This window comes from Canis lupus, chromosome 28, assembly GCF_011100685.1.
Source record: "Canis lupus familiaris isolate Mischka breed German Shepherd chromosome 28, alternate assembly UU_Cfam_GSD_1.0, whole genome shotgun sequence".
Classification (NCBI taxonomy): domain Eukaryota; kingdom Metazoa; phylum Chordata; class Mammalia; order Carnivora; family Canidae; genus Canis; species Canis lupus.
Window position 1 is genome coordinate 10,736,914 of NC_049249.1, and position 17,595 is coordinate 10,754,508.

The 17,595-nt window shown below is 39.7% G+C and overlaps 1 protein-coding gene across 3 annotated transcripts in view; it reads right to left on the reverse strand.

Annotated features, from left to right (window-relative positions):
• Positions 1-4,210: 4,210 nt before the first annotated feature.
• Positions 4,211-17,595, reverse strand: part of ARHGAP19 (Rho GTPase activating protein 19) — a 63,970-nt gene continuing 50,585 nt past the window's right edge. For all 3 annotated transcript variants that reach the window (XM_038578407.1, XM_038578408.1, XM_038578406.1), the window contains 4 exons: positions 16,475-16,573; positions 12,992-13,102; positions 12,277-12,355; positions 4,211-8,030 (listed from right to left, as the gene is read on the reverse strand). In XM_038578407.1, the coding sequence (XP_038434335.1) occupies positions 8,020-8,030; positions 12,277-12,355; positions 12,992-13,102; positions 16,475-16,573 (300 nt within the window). In that variant the 3' untranslated portion in view covers positions 4,211-8,019. The remainder of the gene's footprint in view (positions 8,031-12,276; positions 12,356-12,991; positions 13,103-16,474; positions 16,574-17,595) is intronic.

Here is a 17,595-nt window from a genome sequence, read left to right on the forward strand (position 1 = left end):
GTCCTTCCAACCTCTTCTCCTCCTCATAGTGAGAGGGCGCCATTGTCTCTAAGTCCCAACTAGCTCTGATAATCAGGCACTGCTTCTATGTCTCTGCTGAGGATTTGCCTCAGACTAAATATATCCTTTTCCTCCATACCATATGATTTCTAGATTCCTCTGGAAAGAACAGGCATCTGTGCTCCCATAGAAGAGGGAAGCAGAGACAAGGAAGAGGGCCACGCCTCTCCTCTCCATTCTCCTCCTCTTCGTGATTCATTCCACATAATACCCACCGTGCATGTTCGAGAAGTGGCTGCAACACGAAACCTCTCATTAATGGTCAATTCCAGTTACATTAAAGTATTTAATAAAGCCTGGATTACGGGGTCATTAGGTTTCCAGTAAATCCTAGTGCCTTTTCATCAGGGAAAGGCAGGAGGCCCTGGCCCTAGGCCTTTAAGATGAAGAGAAGAATTAATGGGAGGTCACCCTTTTAATGTTTCCTCTTCTGCTCTGACCAGCCTAACTTGTGGTCATCTTGCTTTTAGAGAATTTATCACTAGTTCCCTGCATCTGGGAATATGAAGACCCTTCTTAACACCCACAAATTTTAGTTTCTACCCTTTACAGCTGCATTTTTATCCATATAGAAACTACAGTGTGTACGCTCGTGCGCACACACACACACACATGCTATTATGATTTCATTAACTTAAAAATATCTTGATAGATCACAACACAGACAAACACTGAAGGACAGCATTGCCTCTAGAAGAGGCAGGCAGTGCACACCCTGACTTGAAGTCCCCTTGTAGTGCTGTGTACTCCCAGGAGCTATGTGAAGTCCCCATGGCTGTGTACTCCCAGGAGCTAGATCACACTGAGGCATTCCCATAGCCAGTCATGGCAGGCACAAGCCAATTCCAGAGAAGCTAGTGGATAAACCTTTTACCACCTTTCTCGCAACCTTCCCTCCCCTCTCCAGGGTGGTCTCATGACTCAAGGAAAAGAGAAGATGTGGCCACAAGTGCCAGTGGAATTGAGGAGTAGGTTCTGGAGGAGAAGACAGCCTAGGATTAGAGCCCCAGTGGATCTGGAACATAGCAATATAACAGGAGCCATTTATGTAATTCAATATTTTCTAGCATCCATGTTAGAAAGGTAAAAAGAAATAAGCAAAATTACTTTTAATAATTTATTAGCCTGATATATCCAAAAAATCATTTCAACATGCAATATTTATAAAAAATGAGACATTTTAAATTCTTATCTTTTTATATTAACATGTTTCACACTAGCTTTTCATTAAAAAAACTTTTTTTAAAACTAACATGTATTTCACGTGGAGAGCATATCTCATTTCAGATTGCCACATTTCAAGTAATCAATATTCACATGTCTAGAGGCTACCATATTGGACAGTGCATATGAGAGAGCAAAGAAATGAGGATAGACTCTTCCTAAGCCGTTCCCAGAGTTGGGGGCGGGGGGTGGAGTGCAGTGGTTATGTGGACACCATCGTCCTGCAGCTCAACATCATTCCCGGCAGGCACAGAGACTGCTGTCTCCCAGAGACAACCCTGAGCAGCTCAGGAGAATGTCCTGCAGATCCAGAGCCCAGCCAAAAGATGCACCACACAGTGTCCTATACAGAGGATGCCAAGTGGAGCTCATGGGCCAAATCCAGGCCATGGAGGAGTTGTGTTTGGCTCCCACAGTGTTTTCAATCTCTTGGAGTAATTGTTGTTTTCACAGCTTTATATTTCCTTCCTGGCTCTTATAGACGTTGGATGTGTAATATTAAATTACACACACGGTTCTTGAAGTCAGGTAGTCCTGGATGTTAATCTCGACTCTACCACTTTTTAGCTGACATTGGATACACAATTCTTCATATGTCTTCTACTATAAAACTGGAGATCACAATACTTCACAGAGATGTTTAACTTGAGTGAGATAAGGAATTAACTGGCTAGCACAAAGCTTGGTACATAGTAAGTACCCAATAAATTGTGGGTATTAGTTTTCATTCACAGGAGGCATGAATTCCTTAGAGCCCTTACCATGGTCCTATTTCAATATGGGAAATTTGAGAAGTACATGCGTAGCAGCAGCTCTCAAAATTAACCTCCGTTTATTTGCAAACATAGATGTTGAGGAATGGGTTCTACACTCACAATTTTTAGACAATCTGTTTCCTTTCTGCTGCCCACAGGTATGGTTCAACTGAATTAAGCAGTCTTCAGTACCAAGGCACTAACAATTTTAAATGGCTTATATCTGGGAATGAAAGGGCAAAGCTAGCAATGACACCAGTGGCCTCTCCTGTTAACCTCCATCCTGGTTCCAAAGTGGAAGATTCTTTGAATCTGGGCACTGGATGCTGCTAGTAAAAGAAATTAATGACCAATTTGGACCAAGATTTGGCTATTGCTCGACCCCAATTTTTATTTTTATTTTTTTCGTTTTTTATGGGGAAATTAAAAGGCTGGGACTTTAAAATATCTAAACAGTCATGATGAACGCTATACCACAACTCTCTAACCTGGGTTTCAGCCTTCCTTACTATTCATTCCCACCCCCATAGACTTTAAATTCAGAAATGTAGGTAGGAGAAAGAAAAAAAAAAAAAGCCACAGGGGACAGAGGCCCCAGAACTGGCCCAGGAGAAAAGGAAACTAAGGAAAACTCTTCCCGGGGAAACTCCTGTTTTTCCATCTTCCCTTCCTACTGTTTAATGCAGATCTGCTTCTTCATTCCTTTCTACAATTCACATATTATGTGCTCAGCACTGACTAGGCATTTTGATCACCCTATTTTTCAAAGTAACTCTTATCTCCTCCATCCCTTTTTTCTTTTCTTTTGCATTACTCAGTTTCCCGTGTGCTATCTGTAAGAGTCCCTCTATGTTTCCTGCTCAAGAACAAGACATGGCTCCTTTCTTTACAGTAAATAATAAGCTGGTCCTTGGGGGATTAGGAAAAGGACAGATAGTTCTGAGCAGCACCTAGAGAGCCAACATGGCAAAAAAGGACCGCATGGGTAGGTAATGGAGTAAAGACAACCGCAGGGTTTTTATTTGTGCTCCAGATTTAAGTAACTCCTTTGTTATCAAAAATAACTATGTCAGCATCAATAACCTGCTGATTATAAAATATATTCTGGCAGAGAGAGAGAATTAACATCTAATGAATACTTGCCATCTGCTGGGCACTGTGCAAGGCTAGTGGCTCTCAGTATTCTAGTGGTCAAGGACTCCTCTGGGCTTCCTATGGAAGCTATAAAGTCTCTCCCTTAGAAAAATTCACATGTACACAAAATTTTACATAGACTCCCAAGGGCAAACTGTGTTCCAAAGCACAATCACAGACTCCAGATTAAAACTTTTTGTGCTAAGCCCTTATATCTAAGAGCACGTCATTACTGAGACAAGATACCATTATCCCCACCTTACTGATGAGAGGACATCGCCAAGGTCACATACATAATAAGTGGCAGAAACATTTCAACCAGGGTTGTCTAAACACTACTTGCTGCCCAAGATGAAAATGTCATTTGGTTTCTACTGTTATTATAACTGTCACTACTTATTTTCACTCCTTATTTTTTTTAAAGATTTTTTATTTATTTATTCATAGAGAGACAGAGAGAGAGAGAGAGAGAGAGAGAGGCAGAGACACAGGCAGAGGGAGAAGCAGGCTCCATGCAGGGAGCCCGACGTGGGACTTGATCCCGGGTCTCCAGGATCACGCCCTAGGCTGCAGGCGGCGCTAAACCGCTGCGCCACCGGGGCTGCCCCCTCACTCCTTATTTTTAAACAAGGAAATAAGATTATGTGAGAAACTGAAATCTGTGCAAAACATTCTAGACTCAGCCACAGGATATGAGAAAGGTTAGAATTCCCAGAGGTTCCAGTCCCATTTCCTATCAGCCAAAGGCCCATTCCCCCTGAACTCACCTGCTCAGATGAAAAACAAGGCAGAGGTACTTTTCTTAGACAGTGACATATTCCTCAGAACAAGAAGCAACCTCTCTGTTAATAATATTTCATTAAAACTGGGGGAGGGGGGTATTTTTAAAGAAGCAACCTCTCCTTAAGATAACCTATCAGTCAAAACAGTAATTAAGAGACCAGTCAGAGCCTATGGATATGAAACAAAAGAAATTTAATTTCAGAATATTACATGAATAACAAAGAAAGACAATGCATATGGTTGTTCTTTATACTTACATATATATATATATATATATATATATATATATATATATATATATATATCTGATATACAGTCAAAGAAGAATGAAATACAAAAAAATGGTGAAACAGTTAAGGAACCTTGCTTCTCTTGTTGAGCAAGATCAGGGAGAGCCAAGGGCGACCCCTACTATGGAGGGCTCCGGGTGGGAGTGTTTTTCCCAACAGGCTCTGCCAGTTTCGAAGCATCTGTGGGAGTGCTCAATGGCTCTTCAGCCCCCCGGCTGTGGCCTCGCACACTCCAGTTTCCATGGCAACCCAAGCACTCAGGCTATTATGTACTCACCTCGCTAGCCCCTCCACTGATTCTCCACTAGTGGAAAGATGTCAGTACTGACTGTCTAGGAAAGCTAGCTTTTCCGGGGGAGTTTTAGATTGGTTTTGAAAAGCTTGTGCATCTTAGGAACCCAAATTTTCCCCAAATTCTAGAGCAATCTTGCCAAATGCCAATATCCAGGTTTAAATCAAGGTCCCATCTTCAGTACAAAAGCTTCAGGGTGAAGGGGACAGGGATGAGGCTCTCTCTGGGAAAAGAAGTTCTATTTAGAAAAGACCTTCCAGCATGTGTGTGAGGCCCTGTACGATATAAGGAAGCAGCAAGTGTCTAGAGAAGTCTGTTCCCAAAGACCGCTTCCCCAGTTATGCATGGACCACACAGCTGGTCACTGCGGGGCACAGGAACAATGACCATAGGTTCTCCTAGAAGGCAGTATTTTAAACCATATCCTAACAGAGTCTCCTGTGAGGGAAACTACACAAAAACACTGCATCTGGGAGGAAAGAAAGGCTCTGCTCTGACACTCTGGGATCTGCTGGCTTCCTTACAGGTCAAGAAAACGGCCACCTCTAGATCTCCCAGTGGTCACCACAGTCAAGAGTTCTGCACTACTCCATTTCCCAAGGGTGCTCCCTAGAAGGATATTCAGGGTGAAGAGTGGGTGGAGGACCAGCTGTGGTTTCAGTTATAACCAATTAAGTACCAGCTCCTTTAACATGTTTTGGCACTCAGGTACAATCAGGATCTTTTAATCTTTCACTGTGGCAGTGGAGTCTTTCAAACCAGATTTCCTGGTCTCAGTGCAAAAGTCTATCATTATAAAAGGTTAGACATTCCAGTGTCTGTGGTTTTCACTGATCCAACTAGTGTAGCTCACCCCGGACCTGAATCAAGGAGGTGCTCTGTGTCTTCACATTTATGCCCACTGGCACAAGTCTACTGTCCTGTACTAACATCACATCAGAATCCATCACAACTGACCCCAGAAAGAAATGAAATGTTAAAAGCCATAAAAGGAAGCATTTCCAAAGAGACTGTTCCAACATGAAAAATAAACATAGCAGATTAAAAAAAACAACAACATCTTATAGATTAAAAAAAAAAAACTGTTAAATACTGGCTCAAAAATACACCCCCCACCAAGTCAGAAAGGAGACAGTATCCTGCTCCTTTTGATAAAGGGCTTTTGTCTTTGAGTTCTCCATAAGATTCCATAGGATTAGAACACTCAAATATTACAAGGCAGAAGGTTATGCTGTTTATTTCTCAAATTTGGATTCCAACTGGATCACAACTTCTATTTAAAAATGACCTATCCCACCCTTTAAGCAAGGGAAAGTATATTTAATAAATAACTTAAATGAAACATGCATACCCAAATTCACACATAAAGTGCCCAAGAGGGCAAGCTGTACAAAAGCATGTGCATGTGGCAAGCATCTCTCTCACCACCCTAGCCCTGGCACAACACCTAGGTTACCAATTCCATTCAACCAAAGTCTTCTAAATCTCAGCTACCTCTCCCTCAAATAGAACCCCAGAACAAAGCCGAAGACAGGAAGGTATCAGGTCACTGCTCTGCTCTCTCCACCTGATGCCAGGCATGTTTAACAGACCATACCACTATGGGATGAAACACTTAGACAAATAAAGAAAGGAAGTATCAGGTTAAGGGAGAATACTATTCCAGTCTGGTCGAATCAAAAGCAGTCTCTCTGTGCATTCACTGGTAGTTGGTCCTTATTTTCTCAATAATAAAAAAGCCAAATAGAAACCTACACAAACATATTTGCTAATAAGTATTTTTAAGGATGATATAAAACTGCTCTAGAGAAAGGGGCTTTTAAGCAGGCTTATACACCCCACCATCTATTGTTCACGATCCAAGTTGGAAGGCCAAATTTTACATTTCTCTTCACTACTGCTATTAAGCAGCAAATGAAACAGGAAAGTATGGAAGAGAGGATAGCTGGCCACAAAACCAAACTGTGAACCCCCAGAGTCATCTTTCATTTCGGCAGAAATACAGCTCTTTCAAGAGTTTCAAGATAGTTAGCAAGTCATACTTTGCTGGGCACTGCTTCCTCACAGAGCCTGACTGAGCTCCTGCACAGGGTTTGAGCCATTACACAGCTTAAGAAAGCAGGCCCACTCCAAACGCTCTCTCCTGCCACATGCTGCTCTCTAGGCAGTGAGTATATACAACAGATCAAAGCCATGCCACTGCTTGCTTACCTCAAACACACATGAACATCCCCAACCCAGTCAAAGCCCCAGCCCCACCTCCAAACTACTCCTGCACCCATCCTGACAAGGACGGGGGCGGTGCGGCAACCCTCCTCAAACACTGATGATGAGCCACAACAGCTTCCAAGGGAGAATATGCTCTTTGAAATCCTCTCAGCCCTGCAGAGAGTGATGCTCACTTCCCCCTGTGACTCCTGCTCTCAGGAGACAAGTCTAGCCTCACACCCAATCCCTTAGAAGGTGAAAGATCACCCCAACCACAAGGTGTCACCCTGGACATAAAGCCAGCTGGCCCCAACCTAGTCACACTCCAGAGTTTCCAGTACATTCAGATATTTCAGTAAATCTCTCTCAAGCCATTGGTGACTTTCCTTGAGTCACAGTGATCTGGCACAGAAATAGTGGCACCAGAGATGTTTTAGGTGAGGAGAGACTGAATGAAGAAGACAAGTTCCACAACCACACAATTACTTTGTCATCACTAAGGAGAGGGAAAGAAAGGGGGAGAGAGGAAAGGAGGGAGGAAGGGACAAAGTTAAAAACTGACATTTGTTAAAATATGGTATCATTCTGAATTCTCCTTTTTCAATAACTCAGGTCCAAGAAATAATTTTTCTATTTCTAGGAAAGCTGTAAGTTCTTTGAACAGAAACGATATTGAGGAATACAGCCTCATGAGATAAAAAGCTTTCCCAAAGTTTAAGGTGGAAAAGAAGGGAAAGACATCTGTCTTAGATGCAATTTAGATGACATAAATAAAAAATGGCTTCAAAAAAAACAACAACAAATAAACAAGAAACAACCAAAATACGCCATCAAAACAGAGAAAAGCCTCAAGTATCAGTTGAAAATAATATTAATCCACTAGGACTGACAGTACTTAAAAAAAAAAAATCACTGGTAGTTGAATACAACTTTCATATTTTAAAAAATAATATCAAACAAATACATGGAATAAGCACTGTAGCCCACCTGGTTCTGCCCATTTACTGTGCTACGTGAGCTGGTTGGCTGGTTAGTGGTTTCTCCACAATATTTTCAAAAAGAGAGAGAGATGCTAGCACCCATTCAGTAGACAGAGTTTGCAGACATCCAGTGAGTGGGGTTAGAGGTATCAGTCAGGTCATAGGATTAGTTGACTTTCACAATGCAAAATGCAGCATGCAAGCTGCAAGTCCAAGCTTCTCTGTGAGCAGTAATGATGCCTGGTCCACCAATGAGAAAATTCTGGATGGACAACAGGAGAATTCTGGATCCTTCAGAGGAATCCTAGGTTGAAAGAGAAACAAAAACATTAAGCATATTTATAAATATCTTTTTGCAAACATCTCACATAAGAGCTAGAGAATCTATACTTAATTTCTACAAACTGAGGGTTAAAGAGCTTAATTGAGAATTTTTGACTTTCTATCAAGTAAGTATCTCTTTGTCCATGTACCCTAATCTCAGTTCATTAAAACTTAATGCCGGGATCCCTGGGTGGCACAACGGTTTAGCGCCTGCCTTTGGCCCAGGGCGCGATCCTGGAGACCCGGGATCGAGTCCCACGTCGGGCTCCCGGTGCATGGAGCCTGCTTCTCCATCTGCCTGTGTCTCTGCCTCTCTCTCTCTCTCTCTGCGACTATCATAAATAAATAAAAATTTTAAAAATATTAAAAAAAAAACTTAAAAAAAAATAATAAATAAAAAATAAAAAATAAATAAAAAAAAAACTTAATGGCAATAACAGCGACCAATGTACTAAGTGCATATTTTGCACCAGACTCCACTCTGAACACCTTATGTACATTATCTTATTTATCTTCACAACAATCTGTGCATGAGGTAATGCTCTTGCCATTTTACAAGTGAAAAATCTGAAGCCTACACAAGTTAACTTGCTCCAAGATTAACAGATATTAAGCAGCAAAGCTGGGAATTGAACCAAAGTATAACTGAACGCAGAGCTCAAAGCCTTACCACAACTATGCCTCTTACCAGCGAATGTTTATTAAATGCCTACAACGCACTGTCAGTACTGGGAGGAAGAAAAGAACAGAAGACAGGAGGCTACAAATATATTCTCAGGTCTGGCCTTTGTCTTCCAGAAGAGAAACTAGCTACAGATATCAGACAATACATGTGAAGTAAATAACCACAATAAATCATACTAAATATGTCAACATTTTAATAGCGTCAGTAAGAGTTCAAAGGAAAACATTCATCTGGCTGGGTTAACCAAAGGTTTCAAAGAGGAGATGTGGTTTAGGTTGGGCTTTGAAGGAAGTAAGATTCTCACTACTGAAAATAATGCCCAATAATAAGAAGGTGACAAATCAGCAGTCCTCATCTGAGGGCGAGTTTGCCACCTCCTTCCCAGGGTATACTTGGCAATGTTTGGAGGCATTTTGGGTTGTCAAAACCGGGGAAGGGTGCTACCAAGGGAAGCTACTAACCATGACACAATGTACAAGGCAGCTCCCCATGGCAGAGAATTATCTGACCCCAAATGTCTACAGTGCCATGTTGAGAAACCCTATGCTAAATAAATGTCTTTTTGCAGCGTGCTCTTGATGATAATAAAACTGCATTATTTCCCTCAAATAATATTCCTTTTATAAAATCGCCATCTGGAGATGCCACGTTTAGAAGCAGTTATTCAACTGAGAGAATAAAGCTGTGGGTTAGCCCAGGCTGCTGAGAGGTAAAAAGTAAGAGCAGAAATAAGCAGAGAAACTCAGGATAGAGCACTTAAAACACAAAGAGAAGGGCACCTAGGTGGTTCAGTTGGTTGAGCATCCGACTCTTGGTTTCACTCAGGTTGTAATCTTGGGGTTGTGAGAACAAGCCCTGCATTGGGCCCCATGCTTGGCATGGAGTCGGCTTGTCTCTCTCCCTCTGTTCCTCCCTACCCCACTCATGCACGTGTGCTCTCTCTCAAATAAATAAGTAAAATCTTAAAAAAAAAAAAAAAAAGAAGGGGGAAGAAGAAGAAGGAAGAAGAAAGAAGGAAGAAGAAGAGGAAAAAGAGGAAGAAGAAGAAGAAGAAGAAGAAGAAGAAGAAGAAGAAGAAGAAGAAGAAGAAGGAGGAGGAGGAGGAGGAGGAGGAGGAGGAGGAGGAGGAGGAGGAGGAGGAGGAGGAGGAGGAGGAGGAAGAAGGAAGAAGGAAGAAGGAAGAAGGAAGAAGGAAGAAGGAAGAAGAGAGGTAGGCCAGCAACAGGAAAGCTACCAGAGAGATGGAAAAGAATTCAGAAGGAAGAACAAGAATAGGGCAGCATTATGACAGCCAAGGCAGGCCTTTCAGAATACAAGAAGTGACCAAGGAGAAAGCAGTATGAACATGCCACTGCCTAATCCAATCAAAGGTGTTCATTATGTGTGGGCCCCCAATTTTCTGAATCACTTTTTTATTTTTAAGTAGGCTCCACATCCAACATGGGGCTTGAACTCATGACCCTAAAATCAAGAGTCACATGCTCTGCTGACCAAGACAGCTGGGACACCTGATTCATTAATTTGAGAATCTAATAAAACTATATGTTCTGTCCTTCAGAAAAATGTACATAGGCACCAACACATAAAATGACATCAACAATACCAAGAACTTGATTAAAGCCCTTAGGAGGTCCATACATAACAGCTCAAGAATCCCTGCTCTAAATCTTCTTGGTAAAATATGAACTTGGCTTATTTCTTTAATGCACTTCTCCCTTCTGAAAGTAGAATTGTCAGTATAAAAAGACTTACTATTTCTTGATTCTTTTCTTTTTTTTAAAGATTTTTTTAGGGATGCCATCAGCTATTTATGAGCGGTTAAGCGCCTGCCTTCGGCTCAGGGCGTGATCCCGGGGTCCCAGGATTGAGTCCCACATTGGGCTCCCTGCCATGGAGCCTGCTTCTCTCTCTGCCAGTTTCTCTGCCTCTCTCTCTCTCTCTCTCTCTCTCTCTCTCTCCATGAATAAATAAAATCTTTTAAAAATTATAATAAAAAAATAAAGATTTTTTTTATTCATTTGAGAGAGACTAAGAGTAAAAGAGATCACAGAGGGAGAGGGAGAAACAGTCTCTCCACTGAGCAGAGAGCCCAATGCAGAGCTTAATCTCAGGACCCTGGGATCATAAACTGAGCTGAAGGCACACAACCTACTGAGCCACATGGGTGCCCTTCTTGATTATTTTCAAAAACGAGAGCCACAAAAGGTATAATTTATATAAAACAATGTATCCTACAAAAATAACTTATGCTTGGTTTTGATTTACAGATATATACGTAGAAATATTTAGACACACATAACTCAAACACTCAACTTGCCTAAAGACAGCCCTGCTTCTGACAGCCCAGTCAGAAGCAAGATGGAAAGAAAGAGCATTCAGATAATTCATTCAAGAATAAGGAACAAGACCACACTGAAATCTAATCTTCTAGAAAAGAAAAAAGATTTATCCGTAAGGGCTGGACTTGTTCTCTTTCTATTGCTGATGTCTCAAATCGTAATTAGCTCATGTCTCAGTAGTAAAATGCACACATCAAGCCAGAGATCGCTTCATCTGCCACGTGAGCCTTACAAAACAGACAAGTCTCTGCCGGTCCTCTCTAGTCACAACTATCACTATTTGTTAATGCTTCTAAGACATTATTTCAATTAAGCCTCATAAGAAATCTGTGAACTAGATATAACTATTATCTTTATTTTCAGAGGAGGAGATGAATGGTTTTCCTTGGTTAGAAAAATGAAGTCTCAAATCAGGTCTAACAGCAAATCCCCTGGTTCTCCCAGTGGACCACATGGCTTCCTCAGGAAAAAACACAGCAGCGGCTGCCTTTTACCAGAACAGCCTGCTGCAACCAGCAGTCCCAGCACCAAATAATCTTTTTTTGTCCGAAAAATATGTTGTATGATATGATTTCCAGGGTCCAGCAGCTATTTATTAGCTGGAAGCCTCACTGAATAAACAAGGCAAAGTCTACACAGAAAAAGAACATAACGGGATCCCTGGGTGGCGCAGTGGTTTAGCGCCTGCCTTTGGCCCAGGGCACGATCCTGGAGACCCGGGATCGAATCCCATATCGGGCTCCTGGTGCATGGAGCCTGCTTCTCCCTCTGCCTATGTCTCTGCGCCTCTCTCTCTCTCTCTCTCTCTCTCTCTATCATAAATAAATAAAAATTTAAAAAAAAAAAAAAGAAAAGAAAAAGAACATAACTATTCTATGTTTATTGAGCATATTCTTAGCATTTCTGTACTTGGTCTTTCAAATTAGTTTACACTTGCTTTTAATTTACTCAACAAGTATTCTTAAGATTTTTTTCATATGTGTCCCATCTGCCCAAAAACGCAGGGGCCATGTGTGTCCATCTTCACAGCTCTACCCCTCAGCACCCGAGACAGTGCTGGGTAGATGATCAGTAATCATCTGCTGACCAGCCTTGCAATTTTACATTGCTTCTGACAGTGGGAATTCAAAAACTGCTACTGATGGACTAGAGGCAGAAAGGACTTACATTCAGTAAGAACATGGGATAAGTACAATCAATACCTTTTTTCCCCTCTTTCTTCCCCTCAGACCATTTCAATCTTGTTGGTGTCATCGTGACAGCTGGAGAGCCAGAAAATAACTGTAACAAGAAAATTTTATAGTGGCTTAAATGTGCTAATTAATGTCATTCCTACAGACAGACTTTATTAACAGAATTATTTGCTTGTTCAATTTCAATGTGAAGCATTTTACTGAGGCTGATTGTATTTACATCATTAGTTTTAACTGATTTTATTGCTGACTTAATGAAGCAGCATATCTGGGATAACTAGAAGTGCCACCCAACATATAATGCAGTGCCAAGTAGGCCCAGCTCAAATGTTACCTGCCAGTAAGAACTATCCCTCCAGCACTTTGTGGAGCTCTTTCACTCTATTTGTCATCTCTGCATATGACATATCCTTATTTCCAGAGGAGAAGATGGGCTCAGAGAGAATGAATGGTTTCCCTTGGCCTCAAATCAGGTCTAACGGCAAATCCCCTGGTCCTCCCAGAGGACCACATGGCTTCTTCAGAGGAAGAGCTGTACCATACTAGCTATAGCTTCCTGGAACTCCACATGTGTTTGTTTTTGACTATCAACATAAATTAAAGGATTAAAGAAAAGGCACAGTTGAATGACCTAGAGAAACACAGTATAACAGAGGACGGTATATCAATATTTCTCCTTTCTACCAATGTCCACAAAGATGAAGTCCAAAGAACAATATCTTACTAAGTTCATATTTTCTTTGCTGGTTCTCTTCAATTCACCAATGGCTACAGATTCCGGAGTAGGGTACTTGTTTTTCTTTTCTGACATCATCTGATTTCCCAGGACCTTCCGCTGATTTAGGAAGAGAAAATATGTGATTTATAAAGATCTACTATTTACAGCTCTACTGGTCTTTAAATCTATAGTTTCTTAGTTTAAAAAAATTTCAGCTTTTTGGTAAATTCTCCAAGGCCATCTTATAATGGGATGCCAAAGCATGTTACCAAAAACTATGAAGTTATTGCCTTTCTTTAGGTGATCACTTTTCCTCTACATTTAAAATAGCTGAAATTAAAAAAAAAAAAAAAGCTGAAATATAAGAAGCAGATTTATAGTTGATTTAAACTAGCAAAGCAGGCCAATTACAGTGTGTTTCTGAAGTCATAAAAAAACAAAAACAAACAAACAAAAAAACACAACCACCACCAGTTATTTACCAGTATAATTTTTTCCCCAAATATGTGTTGTCTCTGGCAGCTGTTAAGAGTCCCCTCTCTACTCAGGGAAACTTCTTCTGGGTCCACCTTAAGGCTGCTTCCCTGTCATGTCCTTGCATAGGATTAGAAAATTTGGAGAAAGTCTTTAAGAGTTTCTAATATAGCCACAAGAGTGTACAGGCCTTCTTAAGAGGTTCACATGACTATACTGTCATTCAGAGCAGGATTAAAAGACCTTTCATCTGAACAGCTTAGAAGCTGACATAACCTACTATAACAGCTGATAGTGACAATTCTACCATCTTTGGGGAATTCTTATCTTTTTCTTCTTAGAGGATAGTTTAAATCCCAAAAAAATGTAACAAAACTAGAACATTAAACTCTACAATATGAATCAGCAGCAATATTAAGAATATTTCAATGTCACATAAGAGAAATTTTGGAGGAAAAAGTCTAGCCCACGAAAGGAATCAAAGCAGAATATAAATAAAATAGCTAAAATGCAGGAATGCTGGAAAAATGAGACTACTACATCTTCCTTTCAGAAATCAGCTGTCACCTCAGAGTTAAGCTGAAAGGGGGATGCTAGGAGCCAAAAGACTGGCTATAAAGCTTCCAAAGAAGTTTTTTTTTCAGATTTTATTTATTTATTTGAGAGAGAGAGAGAGCGAGAAGAGCACAAGCGGGGAAGAAAGGGAGAAGCAGGCAGGAGATGGAGAAGAAGCTTCCCCACTGAGAGAGAGAGAGAGTGAGAGGCAGAGACACAGGCAGAGGGAGAAGCAGGCTCCATGCAGGGAGCCTGACATGGGACTCGATCCCGGGTCTCCAGGATCACACCTTGGGCTGAAGGCAGTGCTAAACCGCTGAGCCACCAGGGCTGCCCCCATATTTATTTACATTTCAAATCAACATTTAGAAATACATCTAAAGCCACTGCAGAAGAACTTACTAGGAAGAGAAAACTACACCCATCTAGCTTCAGTTAAAGAAATATTTGTTTGACACATAGAGAAACCTTTATTTGACTAATAACTTTTCTTGTTATCAATCATCTCAATGACAGGAAGTCAAAGGGAATGAAAGACTTCCAAGTAAAATGAACCAACAATGAACTATACCCAAGGAGGTGAATGTACTGCAGGGGTTCTAGCAAAATAAATTACCTTTTAATTATAGTAAAATATACATAACACAAAATTTATCATTTTAACTATATTAAGTATATAGTTCAGCATCATTAATTCCATTCATATTGTTGAGCACCATCACCATCATCCATCTCCAGAACCTTTTTAATTCCCCAAATTGTGTACATACTAGACAATAATTCCCAATTCCCCCAAACCGTTAGACCCTAACAACCACCACTCTACTTCTTTCTCTATGAGTTTGACAATTCTAGGTATCTCACATAAGTGGAATCATATAGTACTTGTTCTTTGTGACTGGTTTATTTCATTTAACATGATGTCCTCAAAGCTCATCCATCTTGTAGCATATGTTAGAATTCCCTTCCTTTTTTAAGGCTAAATAATATTCCATTGCATATATATATGTGTATGTGTGTATATGTGTGTATATATATACACACAATATTTTGTTTATCCATTCATCGGTCAATAGATATTTGAATGGCTTCCACCTTTTGTTTACTGTGAATAATACTGCTATAAACATGGGTGTACAAATATGTGTTCATATCCTTGCTTTCAATTCTTTGGGGTACATATCCAGAAGCGGAATTGCTGAATTCTGTAGTAATCTTACTTAATTCTTTGAGGAACTGCCATACTGTTATCCATGGCAGGTGCACCATTTTATATTCCCACCAGCAGCCCATGAGGGTTTCAATCTTTCCATGTTCCCACCCACACTTGTTATTTTGTTTTGTTTTTTAATAATAGTCATCCTACTGTTATTTTCTATCTTACTGTAGTTTCGATTTGCATTTTCCTAAAGATAAGAGATATTGAGCATCTTTTCAGTTGTTTATCTTCTCTAGAGAAATATCTACGTCCTTTGCCCATTTTTAAATTCTTTTTCCCATTTTTGTAGGAGTGCATTATATATTCTGGACATTAACTCCTTACTAGATATATATTTTACAATATTTTATTCCATTCTGAGTTGTTTTTTCATTCTGTTGATCACAAAGGAAATTTTGATGTCAAGCAAGACTAATGTCTCACAGACTAATGGCCCCCACAGGCTAACAACTGCAGCTTAAAGAAAAAATATATATTACAAGGTATTTATTTTTATTTTCCATTTTAATCAGACCTCCTTACTGTTGTTGTATTTATAGATTCTAAATTTATAGATGTTAAAATAATTTTAAAAGAAACACAGCAGAACACAGAACTGTGCTTAATCTCTCTCCAAGTTAACCAGAACCTTGCCTTAGTTTTATGCCTGAAAATTCTAATCCCATTATTACGTTATCTACTGCCACCTGATGGCAACATGCCTTAACTACAAGTTCATATCATCCGCGAGGACGTGTGAACTAAATCCACAAGTATAGTGATGGCAGCAACAGCCCAGTAGATATTGTACTTGTTTTTAAAACAAGATTTTTAAGTAATTTGCTGCAAAGGAAGAGAATATACAACTGATTAAAATATTAAGCTTACAAAAATTTAAATCACCTAAAATTTGCTAGGCTCAGAAAATCCATTTCCTAACCATTTCCATAAGTCTGTCAACTCCATTTCTCCATAGCTTTTGCAAATTGTAAAGAACTCTCCACATTGGGGACTCTGTCCTCAGGCCCAAAGAGAAGGAAGGACCTTTCTTTTACTCTCTAATCATACAGCTCCTTCTCCAATTCGAAACACAGCAAAATGCTATAAAAACCCGAAGTTTTTCCAAATTCTATCCTTATCCTCTTACAAATAAACCCTTCATAGGATCCCAAAGAAGAGAAGAAAACTGTTTATGCATTGAAAAGTCAGACTGTTAAGTTTTCTCTAAGTCAATGCTAAAAATGAGAACACAGCATACCTACCTTAATAAGGCCACTGAAGGAACGTGAACGGGCTCTTTTCTGTACCCGAGGAGTAGAAGATTCTCGCCCTGGTGTTTGGGTCACAGATTGCTTATTAAACTAAGAGAAAACATAAACATTTTACTATTATTTCCTCTACCAGGAGATAGGATTCTGTGATAATCAACAGCTAAGTGTAAATATGCAGAAAAGTCCAGGAATAAGTGAGTCTGTACACATATGGATTAGTAGGTTACTAAGCAAATTTCAAAAGCAGAAATGATGTTGCCAAAAAAAATTCAAATTTATTAAATTACTATAAGGAGACTGTACTTCATTTTCCTTTTTCTTATGTACTGTAAGTTTGGTAGCATCACCTCTATTTTATAAACAAGGAAACCAAGACCCAGAGAGTTATGCAATTTGCCCAAGATCTCCAGCTGGTAATCAATATTTTTTGCAGAAAATATCTTGGACATGAAGAGTGACCAGCACAACCTAAAACAATCCTTAATTTAACATTAATTGCATACAGAATAAAAAAGTTACTAAAGCTCTTTAAATGGACATTTATTATGAGTGCTTGCCAGCACTATAAACGGAGGAAATATATCAAAATAAAAAGTGGTCAATTTCATCAATATCAACTCTTTGTTTGATGGTATCTAACATGGAAAAATAGAAAACCTAAAACACTGTATAGTCTTATTTATAATGCTTTGATTAGCCATTTATCTCCTTAGTTAAAAAATATAATACTTGGGAAGTATTATACTTGGATGGGTCAGCAGTTGAACATCTGTCTTTGGCTCAGGGCGTGACCAGGATCCAGGATGGAGTCCCTTGCTTCTCCCTCTCCCTCTCTTTCTCTCTCTCTGTGTCTCTCATGAATAAATAAATAAAATCTTAAAAAAAATAATAAAAATAATACTTAAAACTCTTCTACTTGTCTGCCTTTTCTAACTATAGTTTCTAAATATGTGAATTGTAATTTTGCAAATTTTTACCAGTTCAAGTTCAGTTCTGGAGGTTTAAAAAAAAAAAAAGACACTCTTCATACATATTATACAGGTACCAAAAAAGTTCTCAAAGTTAATTACCAGAAAATTTAGTCACTTCTAAAGAGTTTACAAAGCAAGCAT